The sequence below is a fragment of the Excalfactoria chinensis genome, chromosome 4 (genome assembly GCF_039878825.1).
Source record: "Excalfactoria chinensis isolate bCotChi1 chromosome 4, bCotChi1.hap2, whole genome shotgun sequence".
Taxonomy (NCBI): domain Eukaryota; kingdom Metazoa; phylum Chordata; class Aves; order Galliformes; family Phasianidae; genus Excalfactoria; species Excalfactoria chinensis.
Window position 1 is genome coordinate 34,800,854 of NC_092828.1, and position 15,705 is coordinate 34,816,558.

A 15,705-nucleotide genomic window follows, 5' to 3' on the forward strand; every position below is an offset into this window, starting at 1 on the left:
GCGACTATCAATAAGAAGAAAATAAATATTTAAGAAACAAATTAGAAACAAATGAGAGAATTTTGGTTTAACAGATTTTTTTTACTCACATTAACTCTGGGAAAACAACTCTGGCTGCTTTTCTGCCCCTACAGTCCTTGTGGTGTCAGCATTTCGAGGGCTATCCCTGACATACAGAAAGCTGCTGGGGATGCATTTGATCCACAGATTCATTTTCAGCTGCCTGCATGCTGTGAGAAGCCGGCAGCTCAGTAGAACTCTGCACTCAATTCTATAGTCATAAATACCTCATTTTGTACAAAGGCAGCAGAAGTTGGAGAACAGGCAGACTAAAGCTGCTGGTATCTTACATCAGTTCTTACTCTGCCTTTCAAACACACAGAGACTACGAATCTGTGCAAACATCCCGAGCATCTATCGATTCTGTAGTAACTGAACACCTTTTTATCCCTCAAATGCTGAACATTAAACCAGCTCCTGCTCCCCGCCTCTCCCTAAACATCCTGCCTATATGGAACAGACTCTTGAGGGACCTGTTTTGCTCAAGAAGAATTTGAAGCCAGGTGTGCCAATCAGTGTTTTCACTTCAACAAAGAAAGCTCAAATGCGCTGTTAGAATAACGGAATATCAATGCTGGAAACAGTGGTTTTTCTCATTTCCCACTGCGATTTGTAGGACTCATCACTGCCCTGTAGCAAATGGAATTTAGGTAGGTTATCAAATCAAGTCCTAATTAAAGAGCTGCTTCTTTTTCAGAAAGGAACATTCTAACCTTTAGCGCCTCCATGCCAGCCTGGATAACAGGAGCAAAGATGGTCTCACTCTCATTAGTGTCTGCAAACATCTCCGGGATCTGGTCCAACAAGCTACGAAAGAGGAAAGGATGAGTGTCCCAACTGCTCAGTGTATTTTTGAGGACCCCCAAGATGTCCCGTACCCAGTCTTCACCAAGGAAGATGTTTTTCACATGTTCCAAGCAAATTAAAAAAGAATTTTGATCGCTCAACTTCTTTTTGAATTTTAAAATTCTACTGAAACGTATCGTTTCAAAGCCGATAACATAAAGGAGCACACACTACAATATTTATCACATACACAGGAGGAAAAACACACAGCGTGGCACACAGCCGCAGCCCTCTGCCATTTTTGAAATGGCACAGGTGATGATGCACGGTTTAGAGCTGGCCTAAATATGCTTCCAAATTCAGCATCATGGAGTCACTGACAGCACTTCTGCTTTGCCACAGAGGGGGAAATACAGAACTTGAAGCACCTGATGACTTCTGAAGCATTTCAACAAGTACATGCATGCTCCAAACTCTCCGTGACAATGAGCTAAAAGGAAAAATGCTTATTCTAGCGTCAAGATCTTGTGCAGATACGGAATAATTGTACTTTACTTGTGAATAACTGATCGTGATTCCTGAAAGTTAACAAGGAAACCATCCAGCAAAGGAACAAAAACTTCTCCAACGTCTGAGACCACCATCATCTGAGGCTGAGCTAAGTTACTTTTCACATTAAAGAAGTGGAGGACCTTGTTGTAAGTGACAAAACCAACTCGAATTGCTGAGGATTCTTCCTGCTCTTCTCTGTGAGAAAAATTGAAAAACAACTGTTACAATTTTGAAACTCTGACCTTGAAATGCAAGGCCATTTCAGACCGTTATCTGTACAGGGAGCAACAAAGCAAACAACCACCAAGATGCCATTAATTACCCCAATCATCGCCTTGGGTCAAATCAAATCACTAATTAAATCAACGGCTGTAATATCAAACAAATATTTCTCAAAAGTCAGCCCTATCAACTCTGCATCCTATTTGAGAAGTCAAAAGTATCCAAGATAAATAATGAACCACGTTGTCCTCAAGACATGGAAAAGGGGATCAGACAATTAGTATGAGATGTAGTCAGAAAAGCACCTTTATTTAGAATAGATGGTAATTCAGGGACAGTAACGACTGATACCTAGTAGGAATAGCAGGAATAGTAACTAGGCTTAAATAGTGACTGATGACATTTGGACCTTGGCAGGACTGTTTTTAAGCACCAAAAGCTCTTAGGTCCTTCATAGCTGCGCATCACACACAACACGCACTGCACAGATTGCTTGTCATTGCCAGTACGTTCCCAGACCAAGAGAAGCCAGTCGACTGCTGCTGTGCAGGAACACTGTGAGCAGCAAGCTCACTCACTGTCTGTCTTCCAGGAGGTAACTCCTCTAAGCAGTAGTTACTGTGCGATGAGCAGCAGCATCACCAGTCGTACTAGTTGGGCCCTTAGCAGGTTTACAGTCCTCAGTGTAGTAAAAGGGGATCCTATTTAAAAAAATTGCTCTTAATTGTATCTACAGTAGCACCTTCTGCTAGTTACACAAGTTTTATCTACAAATTTCAGCTTGGGAGGGAAAAGATTTTTCTCATCTACAACCTTCAGTATTCGTGTCAATACAGAATGTTAATCCACTACTGTCTTAAGGAGACAGTGCTGGATGAGAAAGGGGCTGCTCAGATCTAAAAGAAATCAGTTTTCTACACGGAACACATTCCATAAAGAAGTATTTTAAAAAATCCCTCCAAGATACTCCATAACTCAAAAAGAGGCAGGACTTCTGAGCGCACGTTTCTGAACACTCCAAGCACTCAGACACCATTTTCTTCATAATACTATGAACAGAAGTCATTCAGGAGCTCAGTTAGGACATACAGCGCTTTCTTACTCACAAGAGAAATAGCTGCATCATCCACTGGTCCCAGAGTTCTGACATAGCAGGCATGTGGGACAATTTTATCAGACAGCGCTCTTATCTGTGCTGCTCTGCACACTTTGCACAACCTCAGTTCTCTTCATAATTTTAAAGGTGAGTTGCAAACACAGCAGCTGGTTACCTGTGCAGCCAACACACAACACTGTTCTTCTTCGAGTCCCAAAATGAGATCTCAGTATCACACACGTTCAAATGGTTCTAAGTTATGTGTCTAAAAATCACGCTGGCACAACTAGTTAGCCTGGCTTTCTGAGCTGGTGGGCACAATTTCTATTAACATATTTCTCCATGTATCATAAATAGGCAGGATCCTGGTTTAGATTTAGTCAATTTGAAAATGTTTGCCCTAATGTTTCAAGCAAGCAAACAGTGTGTTTTCTGCTGTGCTACAAGTCTGCAAAAGCACAACGCCCTTTCAACAAGAGCTCTCGGAGCCGCCTAGCTCAATCCATTTGCTACTTTTAACTTCTCTTTCCTCATCTGCTTCCGGGCTTCTCTGCCACGCATCTTTATAGCAGTGCCCCCTTCTGTTACGCACATTGCTTTGATACTCAGAAGTCTTTCCTTTTAAAGAATCTGGGCTCCCATAAATCTGAGCACAGGGTGAATTCCCAGCATGGGAACTGCAGCAAGTCAAAACTACAAGTTAGGATTTCATTAATAAAACCACTAGAGTTCACTGCAAGAAAGGAGAAGAGAGAATGCTACATGTGCAATCAGTTCAACAGATGCTTTCTGTTCACACAGCAGTAAACCCAGACATCAATCTAAGATTCTCAGAAATTGCCAGCAAAGTTAAACTCAAGCTAAGATTCCTTAGCTTTCCTGAATTCATGCACAGCTGCATGATAACTGTAGCACAGCAAGTTAAGCAGAATGCATTTATGTTTCCTTACCTGGGAAGTCTATCGAGAAGAGTCTTCAGTTCGTCACAAATGAGTTTAACAAGGCCGCTGTTTATATTTCTGTATGACACATCAATCATGAAGATATAAGCGGGTGGATTTGGAGGCTTGTTGTTCTACAGAAAAAAAATATTAACGGGGAAAATCAGATGGTGTCCCAACATGTCAAAGAAGATTTACAAACGGTACAGTAAGGCAGTCTAAATACACTGCTCAGTCATCTGAGAAATGCTATGGATTAAAAATAGTAATTGCTACCAAAAGATGATGTACTGGTAAGGTCCATCCTTGGAATAAAACAGTATTACTGGAAAGTAGCATCCTACTAGAACACAGTATTTAAAGTGCAACAGTTTATTAAACTGCTTAATTGTTTAAATACTAACATCTTCTATTGGAATTCAGTTATTTAAACAAATTTGGTTTTGGCTTTTTTCTGTACCCACACTTTCCATGCAACAATCTTGTTAAGAGGGATACTTCAGTTTGGTTTTTGTTAAGCAATTTCTAACCATTCTGGAAACAGAAAATGCGACCCAAGTACCGAACCACAAGTAAAATATCGCAGTCCTTAGCAGTGCTAAGCATCAACCATCTGCATCCTGTCTATTTGTCTGTCTATCTGTCTGTCTTGCTTTCTCATGCCCCAGTGCACTCTGAACAGATAAGAAAACTGTATTTTCAGGAATAAGCTGATTTTCTCTAGGATAATTAAAGCACGAGAGCATCACATTCACTGTATGCAACTGCTGCATAAAGGAGCATTGACTTGGACAGGTAAGGATTCCTTTGGGCACAGCTTCTTAGCCATAGTTTGTTTCTCATAATGCAAGTGCATACAAATGGTATGACACTGACACAATATTCCCTAAGTAACGCAATGATGAAGGTTTTGGTTTTGGTTTTAAATAAAGCAGTGTCATGCTTACAGAGAGACCTAGGAAGAAGATCAAACAGAGCGTACACAGCAACTGTAACCATCATAGGTAGGAAAACTGATATGAGTCCTGTGGCAAGACTAACTCTTTAAGACAAGGAGTGGTTATTGGTGGCAATGTCAGGCCAACCCTTCTGTTGTTGCATACAATGTTTCACAGTCTTCACATAAAGCCTTCTGGCCACTTATCAAATCATACTTGCTACAAATAGACCACAGAAAACTTTGTATAAGAAGAAAGTCATCTATTATTTGAATTACGACTTACTGTAGTCTCCAAACACTTAAAGTCAATCATTATACCCTTGATCTCACCTCATGTGAATCACGTAAATCAAGATTAACTCTTGTCAACTAAAAACAGACAGTATCGTTAACAGCTCTTCTGTGTTCTATATTTGGATTCTAGTTTCACAAACCGGATCAAACATTACTCTATGAAATTCCTCACAGCACACTGCTGGTTGTAAAGAATCCCTGCATAATTTCTGACAAATATATGGCAGAAATGAGAACTTGTGCTCTTGCCACATCCGCTTAGCAGGAGCACAATAATGCAGAACAGCTGCTATTTGTTAACATTTCTGTAGCTGTTCATCCTTGTCATTTGATAAGCACGAAAGGAAATGACTTTTCAGTTTTGGTCTTAAACTGATTTACAAAAGAACTAAACGTTTCTAACTTGGAGCAAAATGAGAAAATGATTATAAAAGTGTTAACTTCTCTAAGATTCAGTGGCTTAGCACTCCCAGTGTGACTGATAATTCTGTATTTGTATTTTCCTTATCACAGGAACTCCCTGATTTAATCTATCTGCTGAAAGTCACTGCGCTGAAAGCAGCACTGTGATGGTGAATGTATCACGCAGGGTTACAACTGCAGAGGAGAGAAGAACAACAAAAACTGGCACAGGGCTACGTAGTACACACACTTTCAAAAGCCTAGCTGCAGAAATCAGCAAAGCTGAACCAAATTTGATGTAGCTACATGGGACGTACATTGAGGATCCCACATGGTTTACAACTAACGCTCACTACAGTCACTGAGTTGCCATCTTGTGATCTGGGGTTTAACCCAGATCTCAGTGCAATCCATAGAGGCAATCTCAGGTATTTCGTTGGATTTTGGAGCAGTATCCCTGCAAGAAAGCAGAACTGAACAATTGCTCATTCATTTGTGCAAGCAACAATTTGATCGGCTGAGGAAGTTACTGGTATGCACTTCAAGACTTTGTCAGATTCAACTTATTTCCCTAACCTTATCATGAACTCATTCCGCTGACAGAAGGACAATTCTACCTGACTTCAGCAGGAACCAACAAACAGGTCTGTACTGCAGGCAGATGAAGCCACATTGGGCATTTTGGAAAATTCTGTGAGGAAGTTCAAAAAGCTGAAATCATTTGTGCTATGGGAATTATCAAATACAGCTCTCTAATAAAATCAACTACAAACATTTCCAGTGGTCTGAGTGGGCTCTGGAACAAGTTTATAAGTAATTCAGTATTAGGAGACAGAACCCATTCCATTGTAACTTACAGGTCAGAACACTGCAACTACGAGTCAGGAAAAGATTCAGATTCCCATGCTAAGGTTTACAAAGCTCAGAAGGCAATTTAGGTGTATGTCTGTCCTCAAAATTAACAGAAGACATGCTATTAAAATGCAACACTGCGACAAGATTTGAGCTATATCCTCAAAATATCCTCTACACACTTGCTAGGACCAAACCAGCACCCCAGTTGAAGACTTACGATCCAGGACTTTGACACACTGCTTATTATTCTTACTTGCTAGGCTCATACTCCCATCAAACAAAAGAACAAAATGCGTAATCATAAGCTTAAATTATCCACATTTGTACATTTTTTAAAATGTTCCCTGATATTTCAGCTTATAATCATCGTAACAGAATTTGCATATTGAAGATACTCACTCTGCAGTAATCCAAAGTAGCAACATATTCATATGATCCCAGAGATAGCTCAGGCCTTTCATAGTGGTCTACCCGTCGGCCAATGTGGTCCAGATGTTGGAAGAAGAACGGAGGGACTACAAATCAGTACAAGAGCAGAAAAAAAAAGTTTATATTTTGTAGCAGAGGGGAACAACCCAACAGCTCCAATCCACAGATATGACATATTAATGTAGCCCACTCTGTTACTGATAAAGGGAAGAACATAAACACCAGCCAGGTTATGTTTTTTTCCACACATCCATCCATGAAAACAAACAAAACCTGTATTTTGGTAGTCCGGAACCTCTTGCATTTGGAGAACAAGGCATATTCCCCTGTATATAACTGTGCCCCTAAAGCTTAAGTAGGTAAAACTGACTCAGGTTACCTCCACAGGCAGGAGTCTGCTATCCTCAGGATACAGGCTAACGATGGCTCTTTTTCTTTCTTTTTCTTTTCTGTCTCCCCAAACCTTAATTCATGTTGCCAGAATTAAAAACGGCATTTTCTGAAGCCTGCACTGCTTTATGTAAAAATACCACTCTGCAATGTTCACACCCCTGGCCTACTGTACAGCAAACTGCATTCAGTCCATTGCATTGGGAATTTCCTGTAGCTACCGATAAAAGATGCAAAATTCCAAAGCAAGCATTAAGAAATCAAGGGTTCTGTGACCAACGATCTATAGATGTGCTTAGTCTGAAGGCTGGTCACACTGGGGATGGTTGCATCTGGACATCAACATACATCAACAACCTCCATCAACATACATTTAGGATGACTATTTTTCACAATTTGTGCCTGTTAAAAGCTGGGGTGGGGGTGCAGAACACTCCTAATTTGCAGGACATCTAAGGTCTCAATGTTATTTTTCAGTCAATTTCCTACTCGGATAAAGAACACCGTATGCATACAAAGCATAACTGAAAATGATACTTTCTTAAAATGTTCATAATGCATTCAAATTTCTCTTTATGCAAGTTTAAACTGCTAACTATGAAGACTGCTGTCTGCTACGCTGGCTCCAACATCTGAGCCTCGGGCAGCAAAGAAGCTGCAGTTAGCCTGTCAAGGTTCCTGTTTCAGAGCTGAAAATATTACTGTATTAGGGAAAGCACTATAGCACTGCGATCCAGCTGAGGAAATCCAACTTGATACAGATGTCTAGAAAGGCTAGTTCTGGCAAAGAGCTGGGATTCAGCCAAGAGCACAAGAACAGTTATGAGTCACATGCAGCACACTTGAACAAATATGGCATGGTATCTTCTGTGAAAACCAACAGTTGTCACAGTGAGATTAATAGGTTATTTAACCACTGCATGCACAGCCATGAACAGTCTAACATGCTTCTAAATATTTGGTCTTTTCTGAACATTTACATTTCTTAATTTTTCTACACAGAAGTTGCTTTGGGGGAGCAATACAAGCAGCTTTGCAACCTACGTCGATATGGTACTTTAAAATAAACTTCTGATCACACCACACTGGGTTTCACAATTCAGCATTAAGTTTTCTTACAAAGTTTTACAAATTGGATTGAAAAAGTGCTTCCAATTTTTTACAATGTTTTTTGTTTTGTTTTGATATTGTGAAATAGGCTTCCTTACTGCATTTTCATGCCAGCAAGTCAAGCAAATCACTTCAGATGTATGGTTCTTTTCTAGTTTTACAGGAGTCACAGATCAGGGAAACATCACTTACCATCATTTATACAATTGCAGAATCCACACTGATATCTCCTACCACCTTCAATAAACTGCATGAAAGGACACATGTAAGCCTTGCACCTGTTACATCGGATTGGTCCGGCCTCACCATGGTTTACCACATAAAGAGGTGTCTAAATAAAGAGGTAAATGAAGTTACAGAAAGCACCGCATACTTGAAATCAAATAAAGTGGGTTAGGAAGCTGCTGCTCAGTCTTAACTCCTGTTAAGTTTCACCTGATTAAGACATCGTTGTTCAGCATGTACCCAAATTCTACAGTAAAACTGACTCACGGGTACCCTGAGAGACTAAATCTGCAAGTTCACAAACCCTATTTTTATACTTACCAAAAAGGAAGAAAGGATTCACATCAAAATCCTAGAAAATTTTGTAAGCACTGAAGCTTTAGGGCCCTGGGCTGACTTTCTCTGAAGGAATTTTACAGCTCACGAGGGAAAAATCACTGAGGTCCAGGTATTTTGCCTTCTCTATCAGTATGAGCTTTCCCAAAGAAATTTGTTGCTGCTCATGCATTGCACAGGAGTATCACAGCTATTTGCTAAAGAAAGCTTCTAATCTTCCCCACTAAACGCCTGGCCCCTCATATAGCTGTGCTACATGCTATACCATGGCTTAAACGTGGTCAGGGTCACCAGCTAGAGTAGAGGATTTAGAAGAAATACTAATATTTACTGAAGGAGAGTACATACAGTAAACAAACACAGTATCTTAAACACTTGTCAGCTTAATTACACTGACCATGCTTGCTTATAACCTCTGCCAAAAAGCACAGCTAATGGAAGACATTTTCCAGATGCCTCTTTCAGTAATAACTGTACAGCAATCAAAGATTCCTGTAATGGTAATTTACGTTAGAAAAGCCATACTTGAAACCACTACACAAATAGAAGTTTGTTCAATTATTTGTGAAACTCTCCAGAGCATAAACATGTTTCGTATTTTCCTTCTTTTTCATACTCTCATCAAACTCAACTAAAAATCCCTGACAATAACAGTAAGGAAATGAACCTAAAGTTGGGTCACATAACAGAACTTGGCACAAGGAAGAATACGGACAGCCCTCAGATGAAAAATTTTTCCACTGGAACGTGCACTTCTTGATTTTTAATTACTCTCTTTTCTTGTAGAACAGTCATATTTCATCTGTTTCACACTTTCGTCTTTTACCGGAGCACAAATCTCTGATTACTTAGAAAACCAAACATGTCCTTCTTGCTTGCATGTGTTTTATTGTTCGTTTATATTGTACAGAGACAATTGTTTTCCTTATTTATTTCTCTAAACGTTTTGATTCTTTCTCCAAAGTTCCTATAACTATGAGTAGATTCTACTACACGTCTTTAAAGTGATCCCTCCTGCTCCTCTGAGCTAACATTTTGTTTTGCACTTTCTTCTAGGAAAATAGGGTTTAGCACAAATTACCAGATAACGCCTGCTGGCAGGGTCATTTTTCAGACCCAGGAGCCTTGACTACAAAGCCTGCTCACCAGCCACAACCACTTCATAAGTTTTAAAACTTCTGTGCTGTTCTTTATTACTTGGCAATTTTCTCATTATCTTTCTGTTGTATTAATTTAATGAGGTCTGGATCTGGTTTGTTGTTAATAATATTATTACAGTATCTGAACCAACAGGGAAATAAAGAACACCCTAAAATAACTCCTGACGCATTTATACACACTAAAATAGTAATTTAAAACCCTGTCTTAATACATTTAATGTTATCCGTCAGCAAAGAGGAATTACCCCCCAACAATCATACTTGGTGGCTTTAGAGCTCCACAGACCAGTGGTTACTAAGATTTACACATGCTTAACTTTGTGCATCAAATGGACTTGAAGTCAATGAGACAGTGTGCAGTGCATGATAAAATGTGCTTAAAGCCTTAAAACAAAACCCAAAAGCAGTGGTCAGCAAGCATTGCATATACTAGGCTGGACTCTGCTTTACCTTGCCCACAGAAATAAAGAAGGAAATACTAATAGAATCATACTGCAGAGAATGGCTGTTTTCAGTTCCTAAAAATCTTGATAATAAAGAAACATTTTAAAGTAATGAATGGAGCTATGTCCAAACCAAGAAATGCATTCAATTAAGGATTTTGTCTAACAAAGAAAATCGTATAAACACATCTAATACTAAAGCAATTTATATAACAATTTCTGAATAAAGACTAAGATGCTAATATGTTAAGTATCGATACCCACTTTTTGATGTGAACAACGAATTGTGAAAGCAGTTTTACCTCAAAAAGAGCTGAAATATTTCAGGGCGCTGTGCCACTACTCTACATTCAACCCATCCAAATAAACTGACTTCTGTTTGTGTAAACTGCTTCTGCATTTCCACCTGTAACAATAACTTCCATCAGAGTGAAATTACCTGTTTAGTCAATAGCTACACCTCAGTGGGAAATGGGAAAAGAAATGGTGCTCTATGGGAAATACTTGTAAACAGAGATCTGTTTACAAACCCATGGCAGTCAGTGGTAACTTTCACAGAAGCAGGGAATAAAATATTCTGATTTCTGAGATTCTGATTTATTTTTTATTTTTTTCCAAATAGGTATATTTGAAAACCGATGAAAAATGCCTACATTTTCCTCCCCTCCTCTCTTAGTTCTCTATTAACAATAAATGAAGCAATTTAGGTACATGCCATAACTATTGGACCACCTGTAGTTGTTTTGTCCCTACACCTCTCTTCCCCCTCATCTCTTCCCAAAGTTTTGTCCAATTTGCCCACTTGGACCACTTGATTGAGAGCAGAGACATACCTCACAAAAAGAAACAAATACTGACTGCTGGCTTTCCAGTACTACCAAATCTGAGCTGGAATGGGCATTTAAAAGGGACTTCTTTTATGTAAGCTGAAAGACTGGAGAGGCAGAAAGAATTAGTTGCCCAGGGAGGCAGAACATTGTGGTTATATGTTAAAGAAAAGGTGATCTGGGTAAAAGAGATGGAAAATGCTGTAAAAGACCTGCACGGACTTTCCGTTCTCTGAAACCTCAGGGCCTCACTAGAGAGCAAGTCCTGAAAGCCAATCTGATAAACCGTAACTCATCCCACTGTTCGTCCAAATATAGCTGAGACAGCAAGAGTTTTATTTTGGAAATATTTCAGCAAGAACATCTCTCAGAGTCAGAACTGTATCACAGAGCAATAGACAGATGTTGGTGGCACAGCTCCAAGATGAAATGCATCCACAAAAATTTTCAAAGGGACTATAACCTGTTCTTTAATGTCTCAGAAAGCTGAATTACTATTGCTAGAAAAATAAAGACCCGACCCACTCCTGAGGGTTCCTTACAAAGTATCACTGTATTCATAATGCAGGACCAGGGCCTCAGCTGGAAACTGTAAGTGTACGAACAAGGACTGTGATGAAGCTCAAGATCATCACAGCACATCTCTGTAAAGGCATTCTAAAGACAGAAACCGAAGAGAGAGACTTTGGAGCATGAAAGAGGCACACGCAAACACTGAAGAAAATTAGCTACTTTTCACACAACAAAATAAAATATATACATCATCTGTTCTCACTGCCAGACTCACATATGCATACGGGGCTGCAAGAAAACGATTTACAGCTGTGCTCAAGTTGAATCTCCACATACAGTGTACACAGTGCTTTGCCTTTGCCTCTTTCTACCCACCATGGCCTGGACATACATCCCATCAGTACACTGGTGAATCTGCACTAGGTGCCACATTTTTACCCTAAGTTTTACTTTATCATTGTTTGGATGCATTTAACACCCTATCGCTGAAATGATAGGAAGGTGAATTGAATGGAGGTCCACAGTCTGCAAATTATTATTATTACAATTATGATCAACATCACTGCAGCAGAGAAAATGTTTTATATTTATGTACAGTGAATATTAAACACTCTGTATGTGCATAGCTGATTATGCCAGCTACTCACTCCAGGCAGTTCACCCCACTAACAAGTTGTACAAGACAACAAAATCCTCAGTGTTTCTAGAGACGTTATTTAGATTTCCATAAGCACCAAAATAATTATGAAAACACTTAAGTTCTTTTTTAAGATAGGCTGTACAATATAACTTTCTAATTACCAGGAGAGATGGTTGTTGGCCAAGTGTGTGCAACTGCTCCTGAAATGTTGTGTTTAATTTGTGCACTGGAGACACGAGGAAAAAGTCCTCAGGGAAATGGTAGAGAATGCTGACAGGCAGCAATGATGCTATGTCTGAAAACAAGCAAACAAACAAAGCACCAACAAACTCCAGGTCATGAACCAAACTGTCTGTGTTTCCTAGGACTGCCAAAGGGGTTTGTTTTCTTTTATTATACCCTCACAGACTGGTTTTGAGAAAGATTAACCACTCTACAAATAATCCCTGGGTTCTGAGTTGCTTTACTGATTCAAATAAAAATGTCAGGAAAGCATTTCCTTTTGCACTGTTCCCGCTGTCTTTTACCAGAAGCCATTCCTTCAAAGACAAAAACGATTTCAATTCCTGGCTTCTGGATGTTGAATTCTATCAAACTCCTGAGTTGGTAGGACTCTGGCCACTTTGTACTGCATCCTCTGCAAGGTTCACAGTAGGTTTAAGTATTTTTTTGTGATACTGCTTTTTCAATTACTTTCTTCTTTGTTTGCATGACTGCGGTGCACCTACAGCATCAGCCCTGTGATGCATTTTTACAGAACACATTAAAACGCAAGAGGCACGTTCTGATCTTCTCACTTAAAAACCCTCCACAGCCAGGCCAAAACATTCACCTACATAGCAATGTGAGAAACACCGCACCATGGCAGGTGAGCTTCACATACTGGATTTGATCCAAGAAACCTGAGAACTAGGTAGCTTACTTCTTTAAAACTTCCACATCATACCAGTGACAGAAGAAGGGGAAAAAAAAGAGTTGTACTATAAATGCTTAAGAAAGGCACCATAAGCTCTCCTGCTCATGATCTCAGGATGGAAATACCATGTGATAACCAGCCAATGCTCTCCCACACTATTCAGCTTTGAGGTGGTGACTGTTACTTGGACGTTTAGCCACGCTGCATCTCAAGTGAAGGCCAGCAGCCAGGATTCATTGATGATGTCAGCAGAAGCATGAAGTGGGTTAATCAAGAAACTGTACTGAACAATAGACTTTCAAAATGTTAGCACTTTGAAACAATCAGATCTCATGCAGAATCTCTCCCAGTCCATCCTATCAAAAAAACAAGCTGGTGCTGAGGTATATGCACACATAAAGCACAATGGAAGGGTAAGAGAGAGACAAAGCTATTCTACAAGATCACCTTGCACCAGCAACACTGGGGGCAACATGTGCACATACTAATCCAAAGCTCCACTTTCCAGTCATCAGAATCACATATGGTCCAGCACTGCAGTCCTTGTTTGAGATTTTTTGGCATTATTATCACAGTTGTAAAAACACAGAAAAGTAAGACAGATAAATTGTAGCTGGCTTCTGTACAGACATGCTAAGTAATAGTTACAAGAGGAGGCAGTCTAGCTTTATTGACCACAGACGTTTTACAATAGAATTGGAAGTTTGATTTTCAACAAGACATTCTGATTTGTTCTCTGTCTGGCTCAATATTCATTCAGTACTAAAGGAAAAAACAATGTTTCTTTCTTTTTTGGCAAGTCACTACAGGAAAGCCCAGAAGGATTTTTACAAGACCAGACACAATTTGGGCTCCAAATATTACTACTACTGACCTGACAGGTACAGTCTCTTTCTATGTTCTGGATGGTCACATTTATGTTATTTAACTCTTGCATAAAACTTCTCAGGACTGCTAAATATGTGATACATCTAACACTGTAGTTTAAAACAGAGGCAAGGTCTCTTACATACAAACATAATAAGTAAACTGGCATATCAATTCTGTTCCAGAAGGCCAAAGACCACTTACCACAAACACAGCTGTGACCGCTTCTAACACCCTCTGGAATATCCTTATGATAGCCAACCAAGCAATACACCAAGCAGTGCTCATGGAAGGTATAGCTCTAGGTTTATGGAATAAGTATTTCAGTTTGAAAAAAAATAAATCCAAGTGTAGTGTTGCAATCTGTCAAGCAACACTTCTCATGGATGAAATTTTGCCACAGGAGAACACTGCCAGTGTTACCCAAGGTTTTGCAGCAAAAACAAAACCAAAGCCTAACTTTGGATTTCAGGACCATTCTGGCCTGATGAGCTACTGTCAACTATAGAGGCCAAGTATGTGGGCATTCCTCCCTCATTTTATACACAGGCAGACAGATACGTGCACTGATGTAAATAGACATATGTACATATACACAATTTTTTTTTTAGCATTTGAGAGAAAAGCAATTATGAGTTGAGATGTAAAGCAAGAAATGTCAGTTGACTGGAGGATTTCTTCACAAAAATTGGGAGCTTTTACTTTTTTACTAGAAAATACTGTGACTTTTAAATACAACTGAGCATTCACGTTTGCATTTCTGAGAACTTTTGACAACAGGAGCTCCCTTGATCATAGCTGTTGTTTTTAATATATCACACTGGGTAGAAATGCTCATACTGAGTCTCTCCCCTTCCATGAATACTTTCACTGCCATGATAGCTGGATTCTTCAGGCAGACTCCTTCCAACATTAAGAATCATCATATGCAGCTACCCTCCTCTCTTTAAGATTGACTTGTTGCTGGATGTCACAAGTATGGGGTAGTGCAGAAACTTATGTCAGGGAAGAACAAAACTCTGTACTACTGCTCCTGTTGTTTAGGGCTGGGGAGGTAAGCTATGCCTCTACTTAGCAAGCATGGATGAACTAATTTTGGTAAACACTTAAACATTCCTACAAGAGAAGTTTTATTTCCCACAGAATAAAGGGACATACATAAAAGAAGGCTTAGACTCTCCTACGTTCATACAGGACAGCTCTAGATCCTTCCTCCTATGATTAAGCCCTTGTGCAGATTGTTTGATACTAAAAAAAAATCTAAGCATTAAAATAATAATAATAAATAAACAAAATGAAGCCACATCAGCCTTGTATTCAGCATAACAAAACCTCATTTTTCCTATGGAATTACATACTTTATATTGATCCACACAGAACATGATTCTGCACTACTGAACAGGAAAACAAAATACACACAAACTGAATGTGCAAGAATAACTTCAGTTTAAGAAGCAAAATACAAGCTTTTCATCCTGAACTAACTAAATACCAGCATGTTCTGACTGTGTGAAGTTTCCAAGGTAGCTGAGTAACATCTCTGAAGCCTTAACTTTAGAGCTTGCAAACTTAGAATGTTTAATTTACTGCTGTTGCTATGGCCAACTTTGGTTAGAGTGTAAGAGGACAGAAACACCACTTCAGGAGAGTAACACGTAGCCTGTAAAGGAAAACCTACACAAAGAATGTCAAATGACATTC

At 39.4% G+C, this 15,705-nt stretch overlaps 1 protein-coding gene across 10 annotated transcripts in view; it reads right to left on the reverse strand.

Moving 5' to 3' along the window:
• Positions 1-15,705, reverse strand: part of SEC24D (SEC24 homolog D, COPII coat complex component) — a 201,869-nt gene that overhangs the window by 10,565 nt on the left and 175,599 nt on the right. For all 10 annotated transcript variants that reach the window (XM_072334490.1, XM_072334482.1, XM_072334486.1 and 7 more), the window contains 5 exons: positions 8,270-8,408; positions 6,548-6,663; positions 3,667-3,791; positions 1,402-1,593; positions 774-867 (listed from right to left, as the gene is read on the reverse strand). In XM_072334490.1, coding sequence (XP_072190591.1) covers positions 774-867; positions 1,402-1,593; positions 3,667-3,791; positions 6,548-6,663; positions 8,270-8,408 — 666 coding nt within the window. The remainder of the gene's footprint in view (positions 1-773; positions 868-1,401; positions 1,594-3,666; positions 3,792-6,547; positions 6,664-8,269; positions 8,409-15,705) is intronic.